General features: G+C 34.5%; 2 protein-coding genes across 2 annotated transcripts; both read left to right on the forward strand.

The window, feature by feature from the left end:
- Positions 1-13,554: 13,554 nt before the first annotated feature.
- LOC107960742 (uncharacterized) lies at positions 13,555-16,281 on the forward strand. The gene has a single exon (XM_041089382.1). The coding sequence runs from the start codon at positions 13,555-13,557 to the stop codon at positions 16,279-16,281; it is 2,727 nt and encodes a 908-aa protein (XP_040945316.1).
- A 2,200-nt stretch (positions 16,282-18,481) lies between these two features.
- On the forward strand, positions 18,482-22,681 carry LOC107903492 (2-alkenal reductase (NADP(+)-dependent)). The gene is made up of 5 exons (XM_016829557.2): positions 18,482-18,796; positions 19,706-19,883; positions 20,821-20,990; positions 22,116-22,198; positions 22,285-22,681. The coding sequence occupies exons 1-5, from the start codon at positions 18,560-18,562 to the stop codon at positions 22,604-22,606; spliced, it is 990 nt and encodes a 329-aa protein (XP_016685046.2). The 5' UTR covers positions 18,482-18,559; the 3' UTR covers positions 22,607-22,681.
- Positions 22,682-26,300: the final 3,619 nt, after the last annotated feature.

Raw genomic sequence — 26,300 nt, forward strand, 5'->3', positions numbered from 1 at the left:
TGGCCCAGCCCATGAGCACCTCCACACGTAACCAACCTAATATGATAATCGTTTGGGTAAATTATTATCATTTTTTGATCAATGGGATAATTCAAATAAATAAATATTATAAATAAATAAATATTATAAATATTATAAATAAACATTATATAAATATTTATATTTATGTAGAAAACAATAGATTTAAACAAAATAAATTAAATAAATATTTATATCTATTTAAAACATTAAATCTGGAAAAACAATTAAGAGAATCGAGTTTTACTAGATCTTGAGGTCTGTTTTCACAGTTTCTTTAGGATAAATTCGGCCACTCATATGCTACTTGAAGAAACGTTGATCGTATGTCTCCTAAGATACAACAACAAAATGATCGCGATAGTAGTACCAATGCAATGATCAAGAACAAACATTGTCTTCTTCTATTATCGAAACGTTTGAAAATTTGGAGGAAAAAATTCGTTGTGTCTTTAAAAAATTTTGCTGTATTTTTAAGTTTTTATAGGCATTAAGTATGGAGGAATTTTAGAAATTTCTATAAATAAATATATAAATTTGCGTTAAAGGAGCCTTTAGATCAATTTGATTGGAATCAAATCAAATCGAGATATTTATCTTTATATATAATTGTTTCTATTATTGGTCAAATTATTTGACAGAGAAGAGCTTTTAGGAATGATTTTGAACCCATTCTTAGTGCACATTTAAATTAATAATTTAGTTGTCAAATAAATTGGTGGTTCATTTGTCATTTATGCTCTGTAATTGTCTCTTCCGCCTTCGTTTCGATTATAAACAAATAACCCTTTGATCCTTCCTTAAAACGAAGTTTAAAGGAATGTAAAATACAAAGTAGGAGTGAATGTGATATATCTTTTTTTTTTATGTTGTTTCACCAGAAAATGAAGATGAAAAGTGTCTTGATATATCTTTGAACTCCATCACTAATGTTCTAGAGAGGAATGATGCAGGAGAAGCCACAATAATAGAGCATTTCAAGCATAATCACTACTTATGGTGATAAATGTTGTGATGGGTGCATGTTGCTAATCTCGACTTCATTCTACTATTGCTTTCAGTGTCCATTCTTTCTTCATAAAGCTTGTGCTGAACTACCAAAGATGAAGCCTGTTTGGCATCATGGATGCCAATTAGAAACTTCAGACAACATTTTCAAATGTGAAATTTGTGATAGCCCGAAATAGGGCCTAATCGGAATAGTGGTTTCGTAACCACAAATCCGAAGTGAAATAGTTTAATTTTATAAATTTTTATTAGTTACTGATTGATTGAAATATTGTGTGAAAATATGGATATGAAATTTTAATGCTTTAGTGCTTAATTGAATTTTTAGGACTAAATTGAGAAAAATGCAAAGTGTGTCTAATTAGTGATTAAATGACTTAATTGAATTATTGCATGAAATTGGAAGTGTTTATGTGGCAATTAGACCATAGATTAGTGTTATGGACACAAAAGGGTATTTCTAGAAAAATATCTAAGTAATGGGTCAAGGGCATTTTTGTCCAAATTGGGTAAAAGACAAAATAAAGAGAAAATAAGTGTCCATCTTCTTCAAAAAAATCAGAAGCTTGCTGCCGAAAGTTTCAGGTTACCATAGTTAAGGGTTTTGATTTTCCTAAGCTCAATTGTAAGTGATTTCTTGCCCCGTTTTTAATTATTTTCGTATTTTTATGCTTATTGAAGCTTGAATTTCATGTTTCTACCATTTAATTTAAATGAAATTAAAGTTTAAAAATTGACCCATTCATGATATAATTGTAAATTGATTAGTGATGTTAGATAATGAATGTTTGAAGTGTTAATTACAAGTTTTACTAGATGAATTTCAATGAAAAATGTTGAAAAAGGGCTAAATTGTGAAAGATGGTAAAGTGTGCATAAAGTTGTGATTTTGTGAAATTGAGGCCCGTTATGAGCATGAAATATGATTTAGTGAAGTTTGAAATTTAAGAATTTAGAGAATTTTTTTTACGAGCTTAGGGACAAAAGTGGAATTTTTGAAAAGTTATGGGGAAAAATGTAAATGTGTCAAAATGTTGTGTATGAATTGTATTTGAATGGAATATTGATAAAATGTATTAAATTGTGTTAATATAGATCAAGAAAGAAGAAATAGTGCAAGTGATCGGGGAAAAGAGAAAGTTATCGACTAAATTACAAAAATAGTCGTTTTGCATCCGAGGTAAGTTATATGTAAATAATAGTTATATTTGTATAAATTGTGAATTATATTTGATATGTGAATTAATATTGAATGTGGAAGGAAAGTTGTTCATGAATTATTCAAGTGATAAAGTGTTGAAAATAAAGTGTTAAGTGTAAATTCCCGGTTGAACTTAGGAATAGAATTGGATACAAGTGACATGTCACTAGAGACCAGTGTTACAGTGTTACAGTGAGTCCCGGGTGCTGGGTGGTCTAGCATGTGTTGCAGACACCTGTCAGCTTGTGTGAGCAGACCCGTGGACATTTCCAGTGTTATTGATCAGTGGTAGCTTCGGCTACATTTCAGTGGTAGCTTTGGCTACATCCAGTGGTAGCTTCGGCTACATATCAGTGGTAGCTTCGACTACATATCAGTGTGGCACTTATGTGCTAAATCTCTACGTATCCGTGTATATTCCAAGTGTTCAACGGGATTAATAATGAATTAAAGTGAATATGAAATGTTAAGTGTGAAAATGTATATGCAAGTGAATTGGTAAGATTGTGTATGTGTAAGTGATTGAAATTGCTAAGAAATGTTTTGATTAGTTATATGTTAAAAGTGTTAATTATTAATTGAGTAATTATTGTTTACATGTAACTTACTAAGCTATTTATAGCTTACACATCTCTTTCTTTCCTTTGTTTTATAGTGATTTGAACTTGATCGAATAGTGGACCGTCGGAGCTCGTATCACACTATCATAACCATCTCGGTATTATGTGCTTTTCAAAATGTTTAAACTATGGCATGTATAGAGTCTTAATCATTTTGAGCATGTCCAAATGATATGGCTAATGTTAGCTATTGAAGTAGTTATTAAAGAATATGTTTTGGAGTTATGTATGTTTAAATGGTAACTAATTCAAAGAAGCAGTTTCTTTGACAGCAGCAGTGACGTGAATGTGAAAAATCACCATAAATAGTAGAAATGGAATTAGAGGGTGAATGATATATAGAATTAAAGCTTATCAAGTCTATTTTTACATGAAAGAAACGGTGTAGGAAAAGGAATTTTATATTTTGAGATATTTAAATTTTAGTGAGATAGGGTCAGAATGGTTTTTGAAGTCCCCTGTTCTAACTTTAGAAAATCATTATAAATTGTACAGAAATAATTATAGGTGATAATTTATATGTTTAGATTCCTTAGTGAGTCTATTTTCAAAATAAATTAATGGTAACCTTATATGAATTCTGTACAATTAGATATTTGATTTTTAGCGCCAAGAGGTCAGATCTGTCGAGCTGTGAAATAGGGGATACTTTAATGAATAAACTGTACTAATGTACTAAGTCAAAAATTCTGAAAATTTTATGGTAAGTAGGAATATGAGTATAGTTTCACGGAAAATTTACGGATTTAAATTTTGAGTTTCGTAACTCAAGTTATAATTAAATTAGTGACAGTTGCGCAGGTGGACAGTGTTGTTATGAACAGTGAATTTAATTTTAAAAGCAAATTTTTATGCTCCGAATCGGTAAGTTAAATTGGATGACATCTCGTACTCGATTCCAGAGACGGTCTCGGGTAAGGGGTGTTACATTTAGTGGTATCAGAGCTACGGTTTAGTCGATTCTCAGACTAACGTAGCGAGTGTAATAGACTATCTATACATGCCATAATTGAATAATGATAGTGTGACGACTCCTGACATCTTAAAATGTTTTTTTTATAGTAATGGATTCTAACCGAGATACAGCTGATGATGCTCAAAGTAATGTGCCTGTTGAAAGTCGATTCGAGACTCAGGGTCAAGGAGATGAGGCTCGAGAAGCTTTTCTCCAAATGATGAACAATTGGTACACTGAGTTTGTTAGAACTAATCCTAATGCTCAACCTCCTCCGCCCCCTCCTATTCCTCAAGCTGTTCCCATAGCTCCTCAACAAACTGAAGTGTTAAAATTGTCAAAGCCTCCAGTGGACAAAATTCGAAAGTATGGAGCCGAAGAGTTCCGAGCTAATGTAAATGATGATCCTGAAAGAGCAGAGTTCTGGCTTGATAATACTATCAGAGTGTTGGATGAATTATCTTGTACTCCAGAAGAAAGTCTCAAATGTGCTATCTCATTGCTGAGGGATTCGGCTTATAATTGGTGGAAAACTTTAGTGTCAGTGGTGCCTAAAGAGAAAGTTACATGGGACTTCTTTCAAGAAGAATTCCGGAAGAAGTATGTGAGTCAGCGTTTCATTGATCAAAAGAGAAAAGAGTTTCTTGAATTGAAACAAGGGCGCATGACGGTAGCCGAATATGAGTGAGAATTTGTCAAATTAAGCAAGTATGCCCAAGAGTGTGTATCTAATGAAGCTACATTGTGTAAAAGGTTTGAAGATGATTAAACGAGGATATCCGATTGCTTGTGGGAATTCTTGAAATTAAAGAGTTAGTGGTACTAGTTGAAAGAGCTATCAAGGCTGAAGAATTCAGCAAAGAGAAAAGAAAAGTGGAAAGTGAAGCAAGAGATGAAAGAAAAAGATCAATGGGCAAGCCATTTCAGTCTCAAGCGAAGAAGTTTAAAGAAATGAATACTCGATCGAATGTTTCTAGTGTGAATTTTCAAAGAGATCGAGGAAGACAATATTCAGGTTCTAAAGCTCAGGCAACTTCTATGGCAAGTACAGGTAGTGTTAAACCTACTAGACCGGAATGTCAACATTGTGGAAAACGACATTTGGGGGAATGTTATTTAATCAGCCGAGCTTGTTTTAAATGTGGATCTCAAGATCATTTTGTGAAAGATTGTCCGGAAAGAGAAGAGATAGAAAAGTTTCAGAATGTGAGATCGAGCAGTGTGACTACTAGAGGAAGACCACAGAGAAATGTGGGGATTGGAACTAGTGATAGAGGCGTAACAAAAGACACGACTGTAAGATCTGAAGTGGGAGCTCCAGCAAGAGCTTATGCCATCCGAGCTAGAGAGGAAGCATCTTCTCCTGATGTGATCACTGGTATATTTTCTCTTTACGACACTAATGTTCTTGCATTGATTGATCCTGGTTCTACTCACTCGTATGTATGCATGAATTTAGTGTCTGATAAGAATTTGTGTGTTGAATTGACTGAGTATGTGGTTAAAGTGTCGAATCCTTTAGGCAAGCATATGATAGTTGATAAAATATGCAAAAATTGTCCTTTGATTATACAAGGTCAGTGTTTCCCTGCCAACTTAATGTTGTTGCCATTTGATGAATTTGATGTTATTTTGGGAATGGATTGGTTGACATTACATAAGGCCAAGATAGATTGCAGTCAGAAAATTCTTGAGTTGAAGTGTGGTAGTGGTACAGTTCTTCAGGTTGAAACAGATAAGTCAAATGTGATGCCAATTGTGATTTCTGCCATGTCTGCTCAGAAATGTTTGAAAAATGGTTGTGAAGCATATCTTGCTTATGTGTTGAACACAAAAGTGTCTGAAATAAAGATCGAATCAGTGCCAGTGGTATGTGAATATGTAGATGTGTTCCCAGAAGAGTTGCCAGGTTTGCCTCTGATTAGAGAAGTAGAGTTTGGTATTGAAGTAATGCCAGGTACTGCTCCAATATCGATTGCTCCCTACAGAATGGCACCAACTGAATTAAAAGAATTAAAAGTGCAATTACAAGAGCTGACAGATAAAGGATTTGTTAGACCAAGTTACTCTCCATGGGGTGCTCCCGTGCTATTTGTGAAGAAAAAGGATGGGACATTGAGATTGTGTATTGATTATCGTCAACTTAACAAAGTGACAGTGAAGAATAAGTATCCATTACCCCGAATAGATGACTTGTTTGATCAGTTAAAGGATGCCACAGTGTTTTCCAAAATTGATTTGAGATCCGGATATTATCAATTGAGGGTTAAAGAGTCAGATGTGCCAAAGACTGCTTTCAGAACCCGATATGGCCACTATGAATTTCTTGTAATGCCTTTTGGTCTGACTAATGCTCCAGCTATTTTTATGGATTTGATGAATCGAATTTTCCGGCCCTATTTGGATAAATTTGTTGTGGTGTTTATAGATGATATTCTTATTTATTCCCGAAGTGAAGCCGAGCATGCTGAACATTTAAGAATTGTGCTACAAGCGCTGTGAGAAAAGAAATTATTTGCTAAATTTAGCAAAAGTGAATTTTGGCTTAGTGAAGTTGGATTTTTGAGGCATATTGTCTCGGGAGATGGCATTCGAGTGGATCCGAATAAGATATCGGCAATAGTTGAGTGGAAGCCTCCAGGAAATGTATCTGAAGTTAGGAGTTTTCTGGGCTTAGCCGGATATTATCGTTGATTTGTATAAGGTTTTTCGATGATAGCTTCACCGATGACAAAATTGTTGCAAAAAGATGTTAAGTTCGAATGGACCGAGGAGTGTCAACAAAGTTTTGAGAAATTAAAGAAGTGTTTAACTAAGGCACCAGTGTTAGTGCAACCTGAGTCAGGAAAGGAATTTGTTGTTTATAGTGACGCGTCACTAAATGGGCTTGGATGTGTATTGATGCAAGAAGGAAAGGTGATAGCGTATGCTTCTCGACAATTGAAACCGCATGAACGAAATTATCCTACCCATGATTTAGAGTTGGCTGCTATTGTCTTTGCTTTGAAGATTTGGCGTCATTATTTATATGGTGAGAAATGTCGTGTTTTTACAGATCATAAAAGTTTGAAATATGTTATGACACAAAAAGATCTGAATTTGCGGCAAAGAAGATGGTTGGAATTGTTGAAAGATTATGAACTTGTGATAGATTATCATCCGGGAAAAGCTAATATAGTTGCTGATGCTTTGAGCAGAAAGTCTCTCTTTGCTTTGAGAGCTTTGAATACGAGATTAACATTGACTGAAGATGGATCATTGTTTGCAGAGTTAAAAGCTAGACCATTGTTTCTTCAAGAAATTTGTGAGGCTCAGAAAGTGGATAATGAATTGCAAAGAAGAAAGACTCAGTGTGCAGTGGACAATAATTCTGATTTTCAGATTGATTCAGATGGATGTTTAATGTTTCGTGATAGAATATGTGTTCCGAAAAATGTTGATTTAATTCAGAAAATTTTGCAAGAAGCACATGATAGTCATTTGGCAGTTCACCCCGGTAGTGTAAAAATGTACAATGATTTGAAGAAATTTTATTGGTGGTCGGGTATGAAACGGGATATCTCCGAGTATGTGACAAAGTGTTTAGTGTGCCAACAAGTAAAAGCTGAACACCAAGTACCTTCAGGATTACTTCAACCTATTATGGTGCCCGAGTGGAAATGGGATAGAATTACTATGGATTTTGTTTCTGGATTGCCATTGTCACCGAAAAAGAAAGACTCAATTTGGGTTATAGTTGATCGATTGACTAAGTCGGCTCATTTCATTCCTGTGCGAATGAGTTTTTCACTTGACAAGTTAGCTGAATTGTATATTGCTGAGATAGTCCGATTACATGGTGTACCTATGTTTATTATATCTGATAGAGATCCACGATTTACTTCAAGGTTTTGGAAGAAATTACAAGAGGCATTGGGTACTAAATTGAATTTTAGTACAGCATTCCATCCCCAAACCGATGGACAGTCTGAAAGAGTAATTCAAATACTCGAAGACATGTTGAGATGTTGTGTATTGGAATTTGAAGGTAATTGGGAAAGATATTTACCTTTGGTGGAATTTGCTTATAATAATAGTTATCAGTCAAACATAAAAATGGCACCTTATGAAGCGTTGTATGGACGAAAGTGTCGGACTCCATTATATTGGACTGAACTTAATGAAAATCAGTTACATGGAGTCGATTTGGTAAAAGAAACCGAAGAAAAAGTGAAGATAATCCGTGATTGTTTGAAAGCTGCATCGGATCGACAGAAGTCGTATGCGGACTTGAAAAGAAAAGAGATTGAGTTTCAAGTGGGAGATAAAGTATTTTTGAAAGTGTCTCCATGGAAGAAAATTTTGAGATTTGGCCGTAAAGGCAAATTAAGTCCAAGATTTATTGGTCCGTATGAAGTGATAGAAAGAATTGGTCCAGTGGCTTATCGATTGTCTTTACCACCGGAATTGGAAAGAATTCATAATGTGTTTCATGTTTCTATGTTGAGGCGATATCGATCGGACCCATCACATGTGATTTCACCGACTGAAGTGGAAATTCGATCGGATATGACATACGAAGAAGAACCGATTCGAATCTTGGCACGAGAAGTGAAACAGTTGAGAAACAAAGAAATTGCTTTAGTGAAAGTGTTATGGCAACGACATGGGGTGGAAGAGGCAACATGGGAAACCGAGGAGGCTATGAGGAAACAGTATCCCAACTTATTCACTGGTAAGATTTTCGGGGACGAAAATCCCTAAGGGGGGAGAATTGTGATAGCCCGAAATAGGGCCTAATCGGAATAGTGGTTTCGTAACCACAAATCCGAAGTGAAATAGTTTAATTTTATAAATTTTTATTAGTTACTGATTGATTGAAATATTGTGTGAAAATATGGATAGGAAATTTTAATGCTTTAGTGCTTAATTGAATTTTTAGGACTAAATTAAGAAAAATGCAAAGTGTGTCTAATTAGTGATTAAATGACTTAATTGAATTATTACATGAAATTGGAAGTGTTTATGTGGCAATTAGACCATAAATTAGTGTTATGGACACAAAAGGGTATTTCTAGAAAAATATCTAAGTAATGGGTCAAGGGCATTTTTGTCCAAATTGGGTAAAAGACAAAATAAAGAGAAAATAAGTGTCCATCTTCTTCAAAAAAATCAGAAGCTTGCTGCCGAAAGTTTCAGGTTACCATAGTTAAGGGTTTTGATTTTCCTAAGCTCAATTGTAAGTGATTTCTTGCCCCGTTTTTAATTATTTTCGTATTTTTATGCTTATTGAAGCTTGAATTTCATGTTTCTACCATTTAATTTAAATGAAATTAAAGTTTAAAAATTGACCCATTCATGATATAATTGTAAATTGATTAGTGATGTTAGATAATGAATGTTTGAAGTGTTAATTACAAGTTTTACTAGATGAATTTCAATGAAAAATGTTGAAAAAGGGCTAAATTGTGAAAGATGGTAAAGTGTGAATAAAGTTGTGATTTTGTGAAATTGAGGCCCGTTATGAGCATGAAATATGATTTAGTGAAGTTTGAAATTTAAGAATTTAGAGAATTTTTTTTACGAGCTTAGGGACAAAAGTGGAATTTTTGAAAAGTTATGGGGAAAAATGTAAATGTGTCAAAATGTTGTGTATGAATTGTATTTGAATGGAATATTGATAAAATGTATTAAATTGTGTTAATATAGATCAATAAAGAAGAAATAGTGCAAGTGATCGGGGAAAAGAGAAAGTTATCGACTAAATTACAAAAATAGTCGTTTTGCATCCGAGGTAAGTTATATGTAAATAATAGTTATATTTGTATAAATTGTGAATTATATTTGATATGTGAATTAATATTGAATGTGGAAGGAAAGTTGTTCATGAATTATTCAAGTGATAAAGTGTTGAAAATAAAGTGTTAAGTGTAAATTCCCGGTTGAACTTAGGAATAGAATTGGATACAAGTGACATGTCACTAGAGACCAGTGTTACAGTGTTACAGTGAGTCCCGGGTGCTGGGTGGTCTAGCATGTGTTGCAGACACCTGTCAGCTTGTGTGAGCAGACCCGTGGACATTTCCAGTGTTATTGATCAGTGGTAGCTTCGGCTACATTTCAGTGGTAGCTTTGGCTACATCCAGTGGTAGCTTCGGCTACATATCAGTGGTAGCTTCGACTACATATCAGTGTGGCACTTATGTGCTAAATCTCTACGTATCCGTGTATATTCCAAGTGTTCAACGGGATTAATAATGAATTAAAGTGAATATGAAATGTTAAGTGTGAAAATGTATATGCAAGTGAATTGGTAAGATTGTGTATGTGTAAGTGATTGAAATTGCTAAGAAATGTTTTGATTAGTTATATGTTAAAAGTGTTAATTATTAATTGAGTAATTATTGTTTACATGTAACTTACTAAGCTATTTATAGCTTACACATCTCTTTCTTTCCTTTGTTTTATAGTGATTTGAACTTGATCGAATAGTGGACCGTCGGAGCTCGTATCACACTATCATAGCCATCTCGGTATTATGTGCTTTTCAAAATGTTTAAACTATGGCATGTATAGAGTCTTAATCATTTTGAGCATGTCCAAATGATATGGCTAATGTTAGCTATTGAAGTAGTTATTAAAGAATATGTTTTGGAGTTATGTATGTTTAAATGGTAACTAATTCAAAGAAGCAGTTTCTTTGACAGCAGCAGTGACGTGAATGTGAAAAATCACCATAAATAGTATAAATGGAATTAGAGGGTGAATGATATATAGAATTAAAGCTTATCAAGTCTATTTTTACATGAAAGAAACGGTGTAGGAAAAGGAATTTTATATTTTGAGATATTTAAATTTTAGTGAGACAGGGTCAGAATGGTTTTTGAAGTCCCCTGTTCTAACTTTAGAAAATCATTATAAATTGTACAGAAATAATTATAGGTGATAATTTATATGTTTAGATTCCTTAGTGAGTCTATTTTCAAAATAAATTAATGGTAACCTTATATGAATTCTGTACAATTAGATATTTGATTTTTAGCGCCAAGAGGTCAGATCTGTCGAGCTGTGAAATAGGGGATACTTTAATGAATAAACTGTACTAATGTACTAAGTCAAAAATTCTGAAAATTTTATGGTAAGTAGGAATATGAGTATAGTTTCACGGAAAATTTACGGATTTAAATTTTGAGTTTCGTAACTCAAGTTATAATTAAATTAGTGACAGTTGTGCAGGTGGACAGTGTTGTTATGAACAGTGAATTTAATTTTAAAAGCAAATTTTTATGCTCCGAATCGGTAAGTTAAATTGGATGACATCTCGTACTCGATTCCGGAGACGGTCTCGGGTAAGGGGTGTTACAAAATTTGTTGTTTCCTTTCTAATGGCTTTGCCTACAAATGTCCTGATGCTCTAACATGTCCAGGACATGAACATCCCCTTCTTTTCTATTATGATTTTTACGGGCAGTGTTGTGCTTGTGGTGAGGATATAAAAGTGGCATTCAACTGCAAGGATTGCAATTATTCTGTAGATCCTTACTGTATGCTACTGCCAACTAGAGCCAGACACAAATGTTATGAGCATCTTCTTGCACTCAGTTATCACGAGATAAATGATTATTCAGAGCATCATTACTGTAACATTTGTGAGCGAAAAAGAGATCCGAAGAGCTGGTTTTATCATTGCACAACTTGCGACATAGCAGCAAAGAAGGGGATCATCCGCACCCTCTCACATTTGTGAAGAAGATAAATTACTACCCTGAATCAGACCTGTCCATGGGCCAAGCTGGGCCCGGGAAAAAAATTTCGGCCCGAATCCTAGACCTGGGCCCATCTCGGCCCGGCCCGAAATATGGGCTTAAAATTTTGCCCAAGCCAGGCCCGGGAAAAAATCATAAGCCCGAGCGCGGGCCGGCCCATTTTTTTAATAACAAAAAAAATTTTAAAAATAAAAATAAAAATATTTTAAAAGTATTTTAAAATTAAAAAATAAAAATAAAAAATATATATTTATTATATTCGGGCCGGGCTGGGCCGAGGCCAAAAAAGTTGTGCCCGAGGCTCGGCCCGTTTTTTAAATGGGCCTCATTTTTTTGCCCAAGCCCATATTTCAGGCCTATATTTTTACCTGAACCCTCCCAAATTTTGGGTGGGCCATCGGGCCGGGCCGGGCCGGGCCGCCCGGCCCATGGACAGGTCTTCCCTGAATGCACTAAATGTGGAGAACTCTGTGAAGAGCTCGCTCTTGAATGTGCAGAACTAGAGTGCAACTATCTCATTCACTTATGAAACCATATGGCTCTGAATATGGATGCTTGATAGGTAGAGACTTGTAATCGACATTTTAGTTTAGTTGTAAGTTGAAATAATGTAATTTAGTCAATAGATTGGGTTGAAACTTGTGTGGTTTGGATTGCTTATGGATTGTTTTGGTCCCCTAAAAATAATAAAAAATTGATTTAATCATTTTAAAATTATAATGATATAGACTATTCAAATAGTGAAATTACATTTTTACTATCATAAAAAATTTAATTTAATTTTTGATCCTCTAAAAAAAATTCTGCCTTAGCCCTTGGTTCTTTGTGAACACTTCGTTCCTCAAACTCGGGAGTATCATTGAAGCACATCAAATCTAAACTAGGGTTCCTATTTGAAGTTGAAATGTAAGGGAAGGGAAGCATGTTTTAAGTTGGAAAAGAAATTCAAATCTTAGAATCGGCAAACATGAAAATGTTATTTACAAATATTGGGCCGTGGGTTATAGGAGCCCACTTGTTTGTCTGCGCCCTGCCCTGCTCTTTATGTTTTGGGGGCCGCAAACTATCAGCGCCTCTTCCTGAATCATTGTCTGTCTTCACTTGTATTATTGTTTTCCCATTGACACTTTGCTCCCAAAATCAAGCTTTTCCTTTATTTGTATTGCTTGGGGAAGCAAAAGTGGTGGGGTCTAACAATTATGGCCACCAGCATCCCCTGCTTCTTATCTTGAATGAAGATCAGCTGTAAAAATGGTGGGGTCTAACAATTGATCACCCTTTTAATTATAAACTTTGCTCATAGTAATTATCGGATATTACTCCCAAAAAATATTTAATCAAACTATTAAAATATATATATATTGATATTTTAAAAAAAATTAATTTTCAATGAAAAGAAATTAAGAAAAAAGAATATACTTTTTGATAGGGTGACACCAAGTCAAGTGCTCGAAGGCTCGAACCAACCTATCCATAAAGCAATTTTTTCTTTTTGTAACCTGATTTGGACGCTTTCATTTTGTATTTTTTATTATTTAATTTTCATTTAGACTCAATTATTATGTTGCTATAAACATGCATGTTTGCTATAAACTCAATTATTAAACATGTTACAGTTTGATAATTATTTTAATTTTTTTAAATATAATTTCTATTAATAATATTAAATCTCCTTGTAAGGTTTTAAATTAAATTTTAAATATAATTTTCTTTCTATTAATAATATTAAACATGATCAAAACAACAAAGGACTTATAAATAAATCTCTTAAATATCATACCAACCCACCATGAAAAGCAAGTGTAACCTTGAATAAGAGCATTGACTAGCTAATTGAGTTGACCTCTGTCTGCTATAAGCGACCCTCTGCCACTGCCTCTAAGTATCAAATGCTCTCCCTCTTCCTCAATCTTTATCTTTCTTCACTTAGTAATCTTGTTTTCCCTTTCAATCTTTTCTCCCAAAATCAAGCTTTTTCCTTTATTTATATTGCTTGGGGAAGGAGACATGGAGGAGTCTAACAATTATGGCCACCAACATCCCCTGCTTCTTATCTTGAATCAGGACCAGATGATCCACAATCAAAGTGGTGCAACTCATTGCTCCAGGTGCGGGGAGGAGGTGTCTGCTCCATGTTTTTGCTGTGTGGAGCACTGTGGGTTTTATCTTCACAAGGTATGTGCCGACGCACCTTTGGAGCTTAATCATCCTTTTCATCCTCATCATCCTCTTGTTCTTCTGCAAAAGCCACCATCTTTTCGCACATGGTGTTTTTGCCATTTCTGTTATAAAACATATACGAAATTCATTTATCACTGCTCTTGCGAATTGAACTTTCATATTAAATGTGCTTTGTTTACATTTAATATTGCTGAGAATAATTTGAAAGAGCTTGACCATGTTGCCCTTCAAGATGAAGAACTTGAAGATGATAGTAAGTGCTTTGGGTGTTGGGAACCATTAGCAAAGTATACACACTTTTCTCCCGACTGTGGGTTTAATTTACATGACAAATGCGCCGAGCTTCCTTTCAAACTGAATCTTGAGTGCCATCGCGAACATCCTCTTGTTCTACAATTTTATAGCAAACCGCTCTCTTGCAAGATATGCTGCGGGATAGGATGGAAAAGAGGATTTGTTTATGGTTGTTCTCCTTGTAACTTTGTTGTTCACATTAAATGTGCATCACAATCACCATTACAAGTTATTAAGAGTACAAATCATGAACATCCATTTACCTTGTTTAACGGGCACCAACATCCCCTGTTTCTGATGTTGAATCAAGAGCAGCTGATGGATAATCAAAGGGGTGTAACTGATTGCTGGAGGTGTGGGGAGAAGGTGTCTGCTCCATGTTTTTGCTGTGCGGAGCACTGTGGGTTTTATCTTCATAAGGTATGTGCCAAGGCACCTTTGGAGCTTAATCACCCTTTTCATCTCAACCATCCTCTTCTTATGGAAAATGCACCTTATTCATCTGGAATGTACATTTGCAATTTTTGCAATAAATCTGGTCACAAGTCTGTTTATCGCTGCTCTTCTTGTGAATTGGACTTTCATATTAAATGTGCTTTGTTTACATTTAATATTGCTGAGAATAATTTGAAAGAGCTTCAGCATGTTGCCCTTCAACATCCATTGATTCCCACTGAAAAAGGTGATGAAAAACTTAAAGATGTTTCTAAGTGCTTTGGGTGCCGGGAACCATTAGCAAATTATACACACTTTTCTCCTTGCCGTGGATTTAACTTACATGAGAAATGCACTGAGATTCCTTTCAAATTGAATCATGTGTGTCATCGCAAGCATCCTCTTGTCCTACAATTTAATAGCGAACGGCTCTCTTGCAAGATCTGCTGCCAGGTAACAAGGCGAAGAGGATTTGTTTATGGATGTTCTCCTTGTAAGTTTGTTGTTCACATTGAATGTGCATCGCAATCACCATTACAAGTTATTAAGAGTACAAATCATGAACATCCATTCACCTTGTCGTTGAGACAAGTTCCATCCACATGTGATGGGTGTGGCACTGAAGGAAATCATGTTGCCTATACATGTGGTACATGCAACATTACAATCCATAAAAATTGCATTTCATTGCCTCGCATTATCAAAAGTAAGTGGCATGACCATCGCCTTCTTCACACATATTTCCATCACATAGAAGATTTTAGGGTTTTGAATTGCCTAAGATGCCATGATGAAGTCAATACAGAGCACGGTAGTTACTATTGTTCAAAGTGCAATGGTATATTCCATGTGAAGTGTGTAATGAAGGATAAAGATTCATATGAAATAGTAGAAAATGAAGATGAGATTGAGATGCCCATTGAAAGTTCCATCATTGTTATTGAGAGCAACGATGCTGGAGAAGCTACAAAAATAAATCATTTCAAGCATATGCATAATCTAATGTTAGGTCCCTTTGTTGGAGGATATGAAAATAGTTGCGACGGGTGTATGTTGCCAATCTCGGATCCGTTTTACTACTGTTCAGAATGTGCTTTTTTTCTTCATAAAGCGTGTGCCGAGTTACCTAAGATGAAGAATGTTTGGTATCATGATTGCAAAGAGCCTCTAGCCCTTATTTCTGACAAAGCTTTTCAGTGTGAACAATGTTGGCACATATCTAATGCCTTTGCTTATGAATGTTGTAGATGTGAGGAAAAAATATGTCTCCGATGTGTGATTGCTCTTACTCCAGGTGCTCGATCATATTTGAAACATGAACACCCCCTCTTTTACTACACAAAGCACAATGGGAAATGCAATGCTTGTGGTAGGACTACACAGGCGGCATTCTGTTGTAAGGATTGCAATTTTGTGCTACATCTTCGTTGTTTTTCACTTCCAATTACAGCTCGTCACAAATGCGATGAGCATCTTCTTTCACTTACTGATCATGATGATAACAGTTATTCAGAACATCATCATTGTGATATCTGCGAAGAAAGTCGAGATCCAAATCGTTGGTTTTATAATTGTGCAACATGTGATACTTCTGCTGATCGTAATTGTGTTCTTGGAGAATATCCATTCCTCAAACTCAGGAGCATTCAAGAAGGAAATGATCATCCACATCCACTCACCTTTGTGAAGAAGAAGTATTACTACCCAGATTGTGATAAATGCGGTAAGCCTTGTGAAGGTGTGGCTCTTGAATGCTCAAAGTCGGAATGCAAATATATTGTCCACTGGAAATGTGTAGGAGACACTTATCTAGAGGGTTGCTGAGTGTGGTACAAGCGGCAATTCAGATGTAATCATATTTGAAACCTGCCACTTCATTTGCAGGAAAACTCAAGACTGGAAAACAGGGTTAGTTGTGATATTAGTTATTGTTGTAACTGTAATTTGGTTTTTTCGACTTTTAAATAAATGTCATGTAAAAATCTGGAGCTGAAAGTTGTGAGGTTTGATTATTGATTTTAGAATTTCTTATAATTTGGGAGTGTGATTGTGCTTACAATAATAAAAAAAGTTGCTAGATGCTTCTCTTTGTTTTTTTATATAAGATTTTTCTGAAATTATTTAGCTCTATGTATTAGATAAAGTAACAAGGACCTTTCTCCTTTAAAAAACCGAACATGTCTTTTAATGATATATTTCGCATATTAAAATTTTATTGTAGAAATTGATTAAACAAACTTTGGGATTCCATTCCCCACACCTAATGTTTTAGCTATTTTCCATCTCTTTTTTACTCTCTTACATCACAACCTTGTATCTAATTTCCTTACTCGTCTTGTCTTGTCTGGGATGGTGTTGGAGTTTAGAGAAGTTGAGAGAACAAAATACAGAGAAAACAAAGAAAAATACTCAGCAGAAATTTTTTGACTGCTATCAAATTTTCATTCAACAAGAAATACAATATATATACACGGGTGTAGTGGTTACAAGAAAGTCAACAAACCTCACTAATACACTTTGAAAATACAAATACATAGCTTGTACATAAACATCAAATCATCACTAATTCTGCTGATCTAACAAGTGACCTTAGCAAGCAGACTAATACGAAAATCATCAGCAGCATATGCGAACCTTTCTTCAAATACATCAGGTGGTTCGCCAACAACACATAAGCCCACACTCTGATGAGCTCGCTACTAGACTGAGCTTGCAACTTCAATTGAGCTTGCACTTTTGGTAGAGCTTGCAGCTTTGGTGGAGCTTGCAGCTTTGGTGAGCTCACAATTTCATAGGAAGAGTTCACCATTACAGAAATGACCACTTCGCAACACTCCTCCTTGGCCATAATGCTGTGAACTCCAATGTCTAATCTTAGCCTCTATAACCTCATTCTTCCAAGAGGTTTTGTGAGAATAATAGCAAGTTGGACATATGAACTACAATGAACCAGTTTCACCTCATTCGATTGCTCAACTTCTCTAAAAAGTCCTAGCTCTTAGGTAACATTACTTGTAGGTCGTAGGACTTTTATAGTAAGTGCATTGGGCTCATCGAGTTCCCAACAAAAACCAAGACAGCAAAGAAATCTAACAGGCCTGGTCACAGATGAGCTATAGTGATAATTGATTTAATGTTGATCCTACTAATATGAATCCATATCCGACTAACCTAGTTTGACCATAAAAATTAACAATTTAAATCAGAAATAACAATAACACAAAAAGATTTAAACCAGTCCGAATCCCAAACCCAAGATTCTTCAAATTCTCAAAATTAAAATATTCGAATTATTTTGATTCGGCTTAGTTTCACGTTCAAATCAATTTTAATTTCAGATCATTTCAAAATTGATCATTTTAGACTAATATTGAATGGTGTTGGGTTATTTTTTTAGTCAAATCGGGTTTTGAAATTTTTGAATCATTTTGGTTCGGGTTAGTTTCAAGTTCAAATCATTTTAGGTTCAAGTCATTGGTCTCGGATAATTCCGGGCTCATATTGAACGATGTTGGATAACTTTTTAGTCAAATCGAGATTAAAATTTCTAAATCATTTTGGTTCAGGTTAGGTTCAAGTTAGTTTCAGGTTCAAATCAATTTCGGATTTGATCATTTTGGGCTCATATTGAATGGTGTTGGGTTATCTTTTTTTGTCAAATCAGGTTTTAAATTTTCCAGATCATTTTGATTCCAGTTAGTTTCAAGTTTAAATCAATTTTGATTTCAGATTTGATCATTTCAAGTTCATATAGAATGGTGTTGGATTATTTTTTAATCAAATCGGGTTTTAAGATTTTCAGATCATTTTCGTTCGAGTTAATTCCCGGTTCAAATCAAATTCGATTTCAGTTCATTTTGAGCTCATATTTAACCGTGTTGGATTAATTTTTTTAATCAAATCAAACCATATATAATTTGTATTCAATTTGATAAAATCGAATTTTTAAATTCAAATCAAAATTAACCTATCACACCAATCACAATTTTTTTAAAAATAAATAACTAAACCGAATTGAAATCAACCCCAAATATCTCTCCTATAAATTACTAGCCACTTTGTAAATCTAGATCTCTCTCCATAGTATTCATTACCAAGGAAAATGGCGACGGGTGGCATGGATGAAGCAAGCAACATGAAGGTGGTACTGAAACACTATGTATCTGGTTCACCACAAGAAACCGATATGCATTTGACAGCCGGAACCATCAAACTCAAAGTACCAAAGGATTCTAATTCCATCATCCTCAAGAATCTTTATCTCTCATGCGATCCCTCAATGATCTTCAAAATGATGAAGCTCGAACGACAATTAACAGATCCTTACGTCCTCGGTTCGGTAATTTTATTCACTTCCTTTCATCTTCATCATCGTTATCGTAATCAAGTTTTATTGTGTTTTGATATACTTTTTTGTTTACCGTATTGAAAAAATCAAAAATTTGATATTTGAATTTCAACATCCGTTAAAATGAACCATTGGATGATCTTAAAAAAGTGAAATGTGATTTGATTTTTGTTTGAATTTAGCCTACAAATTCTCAACTAAGATCCGAGATTGTTTCAGTAAGTGTAGAAACTAATTAAGCCTCATAAATTTCTATCACCTTTTCATTATTAGCTATGGATATTTATAACATTGCGTCGAGTATTGATTCTTTGCAATATAGAAAATAAACGCTGGAAGAGCTTTCACAATAATTTAGAGTCCAATGAGGGGGCACGCGGGGGCTCTCCCATCCCTAAAATAAGAAATTGTTGCTTTAGACTCCTCAAAATTTATAAAATCGTAAGTTAATATATAGTTTGGCCCTCCAAAAATGCTAGAATTTTGGTTTAGTTCTATGTGAAACTGCATTTTAACTCTTACAAATATATATAACTTAACTTTGGCTTCTTAAAGTAGACACTGATGAAATTACTTTTAGACTCCTTGGAAATTTATAAAATTATAAATTAATATAGTGATAATTTTATCTTTTAACAGCAACGTGACTAGCACAACTCGAACCGAAGACACACCTGGGACAATGAACACTTTATCCATCAGGCCAACACACAATATTCTTTTTACACTAGGTTCTTTAATTTCATTGCAATAAGTGAACCAAATAATAACACTTCATCAAATTTTTTTAAAATTAAATTTATTTAACTTCATTTTTAATGATATGTAATCATCGATAGCATCGGTATGCATATTATTAGTAATTTGGATACACAGACTAATTTTAGCTCGAATTTGCAGCCTATAACTGGATATGGAGTGGCAAAAGTTTTGGATTCAGCACATCCTGGCTTTGCAAAGGATGATTTGGTGTGGGGAATAACTGGTTGGGAAGAGTATAGTCTAATTTCAGACCCTAAAAATTTCTTTAAAATCCAACACACCGATGTACCTCTTTCCTACTATGCTGGAATTCTTGGTAACTATCAATTCTCTTCTATCTTAGGTTAAGGTTGTTCGGGATTGAATTGTTCTCTTCTATCTATATACGTGTTATAATGTCATTAGTTAGTCAAAATACTTAAAATCATTAATTGTTCATGTTAAATCGTTGATATTGATTTTTCCTTAACAATAATCCTTCCAACAAATAAAAGGTTCACGATAGTATGATGAGTTGGAGGGGGTGTTTTTAAGAAGAGAAAAAGCCATGTCAGCAACATTTTAATCAGAATAGATAAGTATTTGACCTAATCAATGACACCAAAAAATAGAAATGCTAAACTGTGTTAAATTAAAGTATGAGGGTTAAATTTAAAATTTGAGCATAGTAGAAGGATCAAAACCATAATTTGACCCAAATCATGGGAATGAAATGGTTAAATTCTACTATTAGTCCCTATACTTTGTTAAAGTTATGAATTTAGTCCTTATATACTTTTATTTGATCAATTTTAGTTCCAATGCTTTTCAAATTTGAAACTTTAGTCTTGACCCAAACAATAATAGTTAAATTCGTTTAGTTAAATTCAATTACTAGTTCTATACTATATGTGTACAGTTGTAGATTTAGTTCATTTTCTCTAATTGGATCATTCCAAGTCTATATACTTTTCGAATTTGAAATTTCAATCTTGACACAAATGACAATCATTAATCTATTAACTAGATTTTAGTGAGTAATATTTGGAAATAATAAGCTGACATAGCATTACACATATGATAATAAGTTTGGTACATCAGATTTTAAAAATAGCAGAACTTAATAAAAAATGTAACCAAAGGAAATCTAAGAACATATAAGAACAAATGCATAAAATAGGGAATTGATATATAATAAAATATGTTACTTAGACTCCATGTGAGTGTTGAATACGGTTATGTAATATCGATAATAAATGTAAGACGGTTAATAGGTATGCCTGGGATAACAGCAAATATTGGTTTCTATGAGCTTTGTGCTCCAAAGAAAGGAGACTACGTGTTTGTTTCAGCAGCAGCATGTGGTGCAGTTGGTCAGCTAGTGGGGCAATTTGCCAAGCTCCATGGTTGCCATGTTGTTGGAAGTGCTGGTAGCCCAGAGAAGGTAGGCCCTTTGCATGCTATTCCTATTCTTTTTAGGGCTAATATACTATTTGATATCTGAATTTAGCTTAAATGTTCAATTTGGTACCCAGATCAATCAGCATTATATATGCTTTAGCAAATAAAACATAGGTGCTTAATTATGACACAAAAAGTTCAGGTGCTGAATTGAACACTGAAGTTAAACTCAGGTCTTTAATCGGAACAAAAAACATCAGTATTGAATTGAATATTAAAACTAAACTCAGAACAACCTACATTCATTTCTGATAAAAGAGAAAACATTTTTCAATTGGATTGTTATTGCATTTGAAAGAATAGAGGACGTTGAGTCTGAATACTATTGTTTCCTTTATGGTCTAATTCCGGTTCTAGTCCCTCTATTATGTTAAAATTTGGATTTAATCCCTTTTAATTTGCCCTAATTCCTTTTTTATCTTATGATGTTATTAGTAGGTAGGAATTGATTTTTTTGGCCTTGTTGGTAGAAATTGATGATACCATTAGTTGACGTGGTTAAAGTGATGTCATGTATTTTTTAAAAAAATAGGATTAAGCATTCGATTTATATGTAATCTTATTATCGAATGAGGTTAAAATATGCTCCAAGTCCTTGTACTATTGTACATTTGAAATTTAGTCCCTTACTTTTCAATTTTAAAACTTCAAGTCCAATTATTAACACTATTAAAATCCTTTTAAATTCATAGGTGTGACATTTTGAAATTTAAAAAAAGAAACTCATTTGATAGCCTTGGAACAAAAAAATGACGTTATAATGGACCTTATTACATTTTTAAATTCAAAAAGTAGAGGGTTAAATTTCTGGAAATATAAGTAGGGGACTAAATTCCAAATATACGAAGAGTACAGAGACTTGGAGCATATTTTAACCTATTGATTGAAAATGGTTATCTAGGAGTCTAATTTGATAGCATTGCTAGTTAACAAATAACAGTTTGAAAAAATCAATGTCATCACTTTATGATGGCAACTAACTATGGTTAAAATTTGAGACCAAATTACATCAAATTAATGTAAAGGGATTAAATCCCAAATTTCAGCACAGTAGAGAGACAAAATCATAATTAGCCTCTTTTTTTTTTTTTTTGCACTTCAATTTAAGGTTAATATCTTGAAGAGCAAATTTGGTTTTGATGAGGCTTTCAACTATAAAGACGAGCCCAACTTCGATGCAACATTGAAAAGGTTAGTAACGCACAATTTCTGACATTCATGCTCGAATCCAAGCACCGTAATCGAAATCTAACGTCGACCCTTTATTTCCGAAACAGGCATTGTCCCGAAGGCATTGATATTTACTTCGACAATGTCGGCGGCAAGATGCTAGACGCGGTGCTACTCAACTTGAGACCCCATGCCCGCATTGCGGTGTGTGGCATGATCTCGCAATACAACAGAGAACAACCCGACGGCATCCAAAATTTGTCGTCGATAGTATCGAAAGAAGCTCGAATGCAAGGCTATCTAGCGACAAACTACTACCATCTTTACCCCAAATACCTGGAAATGATATTGCCATTGATCAAAGAATCCAAAGTAGTTTATGTTGAAGATGTTGACACCATTTTTTGGATGGAAACGGGGTCGACTTAGATTTTGAAAATAAAACGAAAAATGGAAGTCGCCACCAATCTTTTTTGATGAGGTGTGATCGGGTCACCTCGTAAAACGGTTGTTTTTAATAAACGATTTAGATTTTATTAAAACAACGATTTTTGTCTACGAAATTCAGAAAAATGGGTTCGGGAGTCGGTTACGCACGAGGAAGGGTTGGCACCCTCGATACGCCCAAAATTGGTACCTAATTGATTTCTTAATGTCTTGGTGTCGAAAATTAAAAAACTCAAAAAGAATTTAAAATACGATCCCTCCTTATATTGTTATTTTAAAATTACTCAAATAAATCAAAATGGAAAATGCTTCCTTATCTCGAAGTAACAAGATGTCACGTCCAGTAAGTTAGGATACAACACATCGTATTTTCGAGAGTAAGCTTGCCTTTATTTTTTGTTTAAACCTCATTTATTTTAATTTCAAAAGGACGTTCGGTTATTTAGGATCAACGCGAGAAGAATCGAAGCTCAGTAAGTTAGGGCACGATTTTTCTCGAATTTTCTAAATACGAAATATTACCTTATTTTGAAAGTTTAAAAAGGATATTCGGCAATTTGGTCGAACGAGAAACCGAAACCCAGCACGTTAGGGCACGTTTTCTCGAATTTCCAAACACGAAACATTGCCTTATTTTGAAGAGTTTTCAAATAAGTAATTATGAAACCGGCTCAAAATATATTCGCTTGGTTTACTTTAAGGGTAATAAAACAATCGATGTTGAGCGAAAATGCGGATTTTGTAAAAAACATGATGCAATAATAAGAAACTAAATCATAATTCTAAGCATGAAACGATAATAAGTGGATTCAAATTGAAAACGAAAAAAATAACACGTGATACACAGAACTACGTGAAACCAATATAACACAAAACAATTTAAAAACCATACGAACAATATACAAAGGTATAACATATATTAGAATTCAAAATAGTTTATATGTATAAAAAAACGGATAATATATTGGTGATTATTTTAAAAAATATATTGAAACGAATAATATGTAACATAATTTCAAATGAAATAAATTGACTAAACGAACGATATATTTATATGAAAATAATAAATGAAAATAACGTATATACAAAGACCAAAGTAATTAACATAAATAAAATATGCAATAAAAAATAAAATCCTCAAAAGAAAGCCAAGCTATATACGAATAATTTTAAAGAAAATATACACAATAAATTTAGAAAATATTTACATAAAATAATATGAAAGCAACAATGTACATAGAATAGAGTTAATCATAAATTATATGCCTAATAACATAGATATGAGAACATTTCAATGTAATAACATACAAAAAATAAAAAATAAATAAATAAAACAATAATGTTTTTCAAAAGAAGAAGTGGAATTGTCAAAATTATTTGAAATACATATATACAAATAAATAAAGAAAATAAAAAATATTAAATGAACCTTTTTTAAGAAAAAGTGAATTATGGAAAAACTCAATTAAAATAAAATTAAAATAAAAGGGATATTTTATAAATAAAGTAAACCATTGAAATAGAATCGTGGACCAAAACAAAACGCGTATAAACGCTTGAGACTAAAACTGAAAATAAACTAGACCCCCAAACGTGTCGTTTCAGCGCGAATTAAAATGAAAATATGCGCAAGTCCCAGGGATAATTTAAAAGAAATAAAAAAACAAACATGACTTAATTAGACAGTAGTGCAAGGGAGGGGGACTAAACGCGCAAATTATCCATTTAGAGAAATCATGCGCATGAACCAAGTCAAAAAAGCTGTCTGTTCCTTCCCCCAATGCCATTTCCTTTTATTAACCATTAAAACCCCTTTTTTGTCAAAAAACGTTTTAACCTTTATTTTTTAAAAAGAAACCCAAAAATGTTTTATGAAATTCCTTATTCTCCCTTACTATCCCTTTTGTCTTCCAGCCGAGGAGGCCACCAATGGTTCACCCAACCGCCGCCGTGACTCCGGTGAGTCTCCCTTCGTCGACGTGAGCACGACATGGCTCCGGTGAGTCTCCCTCTCTCTCCTAATGTTTCTCTCACGTAAGAAGAAAATGAAAGAATAATAACAAAATCAGGAAAAGAAAGAAACTAAAAAAATCACCTTTAACAATTATTATTGCTTTCTGTCTCTGCTTGTATTTGATTTCATATATATTTCCACTATTGTATTCGTAGAAAGGGAACCCCCCTTTTACAAATTTTCCTTTTAGGCTTTATAGCCGAATGTTTCAAAGCAGAGTACAAAAAAAATATTGTTTCTTCCATTCGCTACTGCTCTGTTGCTGCTGTTGTTGTGTCTCGTTTTGCAGGCGGTGTCAGACGCATGGAGGAGAAGGGCATGCGCGGGGTGTGGTGGTGGTAGTGCGCAAGGTGGCCCATGGTTAGCCTAGCGTGCGGCGGCTGGAGCCTTAGGGAAGCAAACTAGGGTTTGCTGAAAATGGGGTTAATCTTGGGCTAGGGTTATGTTTGTTTTGGGTTTAGGGTTAATTTTGGGTAGTTTGGGCCATATGAAATTTGGGCTGCAATTTAGACTTTATTTCATGTATTTGGTTTATGTTTTATTTTTATTTTGTTTTTGTTTTGGCACTGGGCCCGGGCAAAATGGGCTCGTACAGTTGCCCCTCTTTGCTCATTTTCGTGTAACGAGAATAGAGCAAAGACATCAAAAGGGCCAATTTTGCCCGATCTTGCCGAGTCTTGACTTTTTGGTGCTCATCTTCTTCAAGTAGCCTTATTCCAGCCTGCTACGTCTTGTTGCTTCGATCCACTCTACTGCAACTTCAGATACGCCTTGTAGCTTCAATCTACTCTGCTACGACTCCATGGGGATGAGATTTGTGTTTTTAGTCTGCTCCACTACTGCTTAGGGGAATAAGATCTGTAATCTTCACTCTATTCCACTGTTGAGTGCAGGGAGATAGAGTTATCGGCTTCAATGTACTCCACTGTAGTCAGGGAGGTAAAATCCGCCATCGTCGATCTGCTTCACTGCCAAATACAGGAAGGCAAGATCTGCAATCCTCAATCTATTCCACTACCAAATACAGGGACAAGATCTGCTTTCTTCGATCTACTTCACCACCAGTATGGGAAGACAAGATCTGTATCTTGGATCCACTTCCTATCAATATAGGAAGATAGGACCTGCTATCTTCGATCTACTTCACGCCAATACATGAAGACAAGATCTGCTTTCTGCGATCTACTTCGCCACCAATATGGGAAGACAAGATCTGCATCTTCGATCCACTTCCTACCAATATAGGAAGATAGGATCTGCTACCTTCGATCTACTTCACGCCAATACATGAAGACAAGATCTGCTTTCTGTGATCTACTTCGCCACCAATATGGGAAGACAAGATCTGCATCTTCGATCCACTTCCTACCAATATAGGAAGATAGGATCTGCTACCTTCGATCTACTTCACGCCAATACATGAAGACAAGATCTGTTTTCTGCGATCTACTTCGCCACCAATATGGGAAGACAAGATCTGCATCTTCGATCCACTTCCTACCAATATAGGAAGATAGGATCTGCTACCTTCGATCTACTTCACGCCAATACATGAAGACAAGATCTGCTTTCTTCGATCTACTTCGCCACCAATATGGGAAGACAAGATCTGCATCTTCGATCCACTTCCTACCAATATAGAAAGATAGGATCTGCTACCTT

Source organism: Gossypium hirsutum, chromosome D02, assembly GCF_007990345.1.
Source record: "Gossypium hirsutum isolate 1008001.06 chromosome D02, Gossypium_hirsutum_v2.1, whole genome shotgun sequence".
NCBI lineage: Eukaryota > Viridiplantae > Streptophyta > Magnoliopsida > Malvales > Malvaceae > Gossypium > Gossypium hirsutum.

Excerpts from the sequence above, each read along its gene's own strand:
- LOC107960742 (XM_041089382.1), top strand. The coding sequence starts at position 13,555 with ATGGAGGAGTCTAACAATTATGGCCACCAACATCCCCTGCTTCTTATC.
- LOC107903492 (XM_016829557.2), top strand. The coding sequence starts at position 18,560 with ATGGCGACGGGTGGCATGGATGAAGCAAGCAACATGAAGGTGGTACTG. Across the intron at positions 18,797-19,705 it reads ATCCTTACGTCCTCGGTTCG|CCTATAACTGGATATGGAGT; the intron begins GTAATTTTATTC and ends TCGAATTTGCAG. Across the intron at positions 20,991-22,115 it reads GTGCTGGTAGCCCAGAGAAG|GTTAATATCTTGAAGAGCAA; the intron begins GTAGGCCCTTTG and ends CTTCAATTTAAG.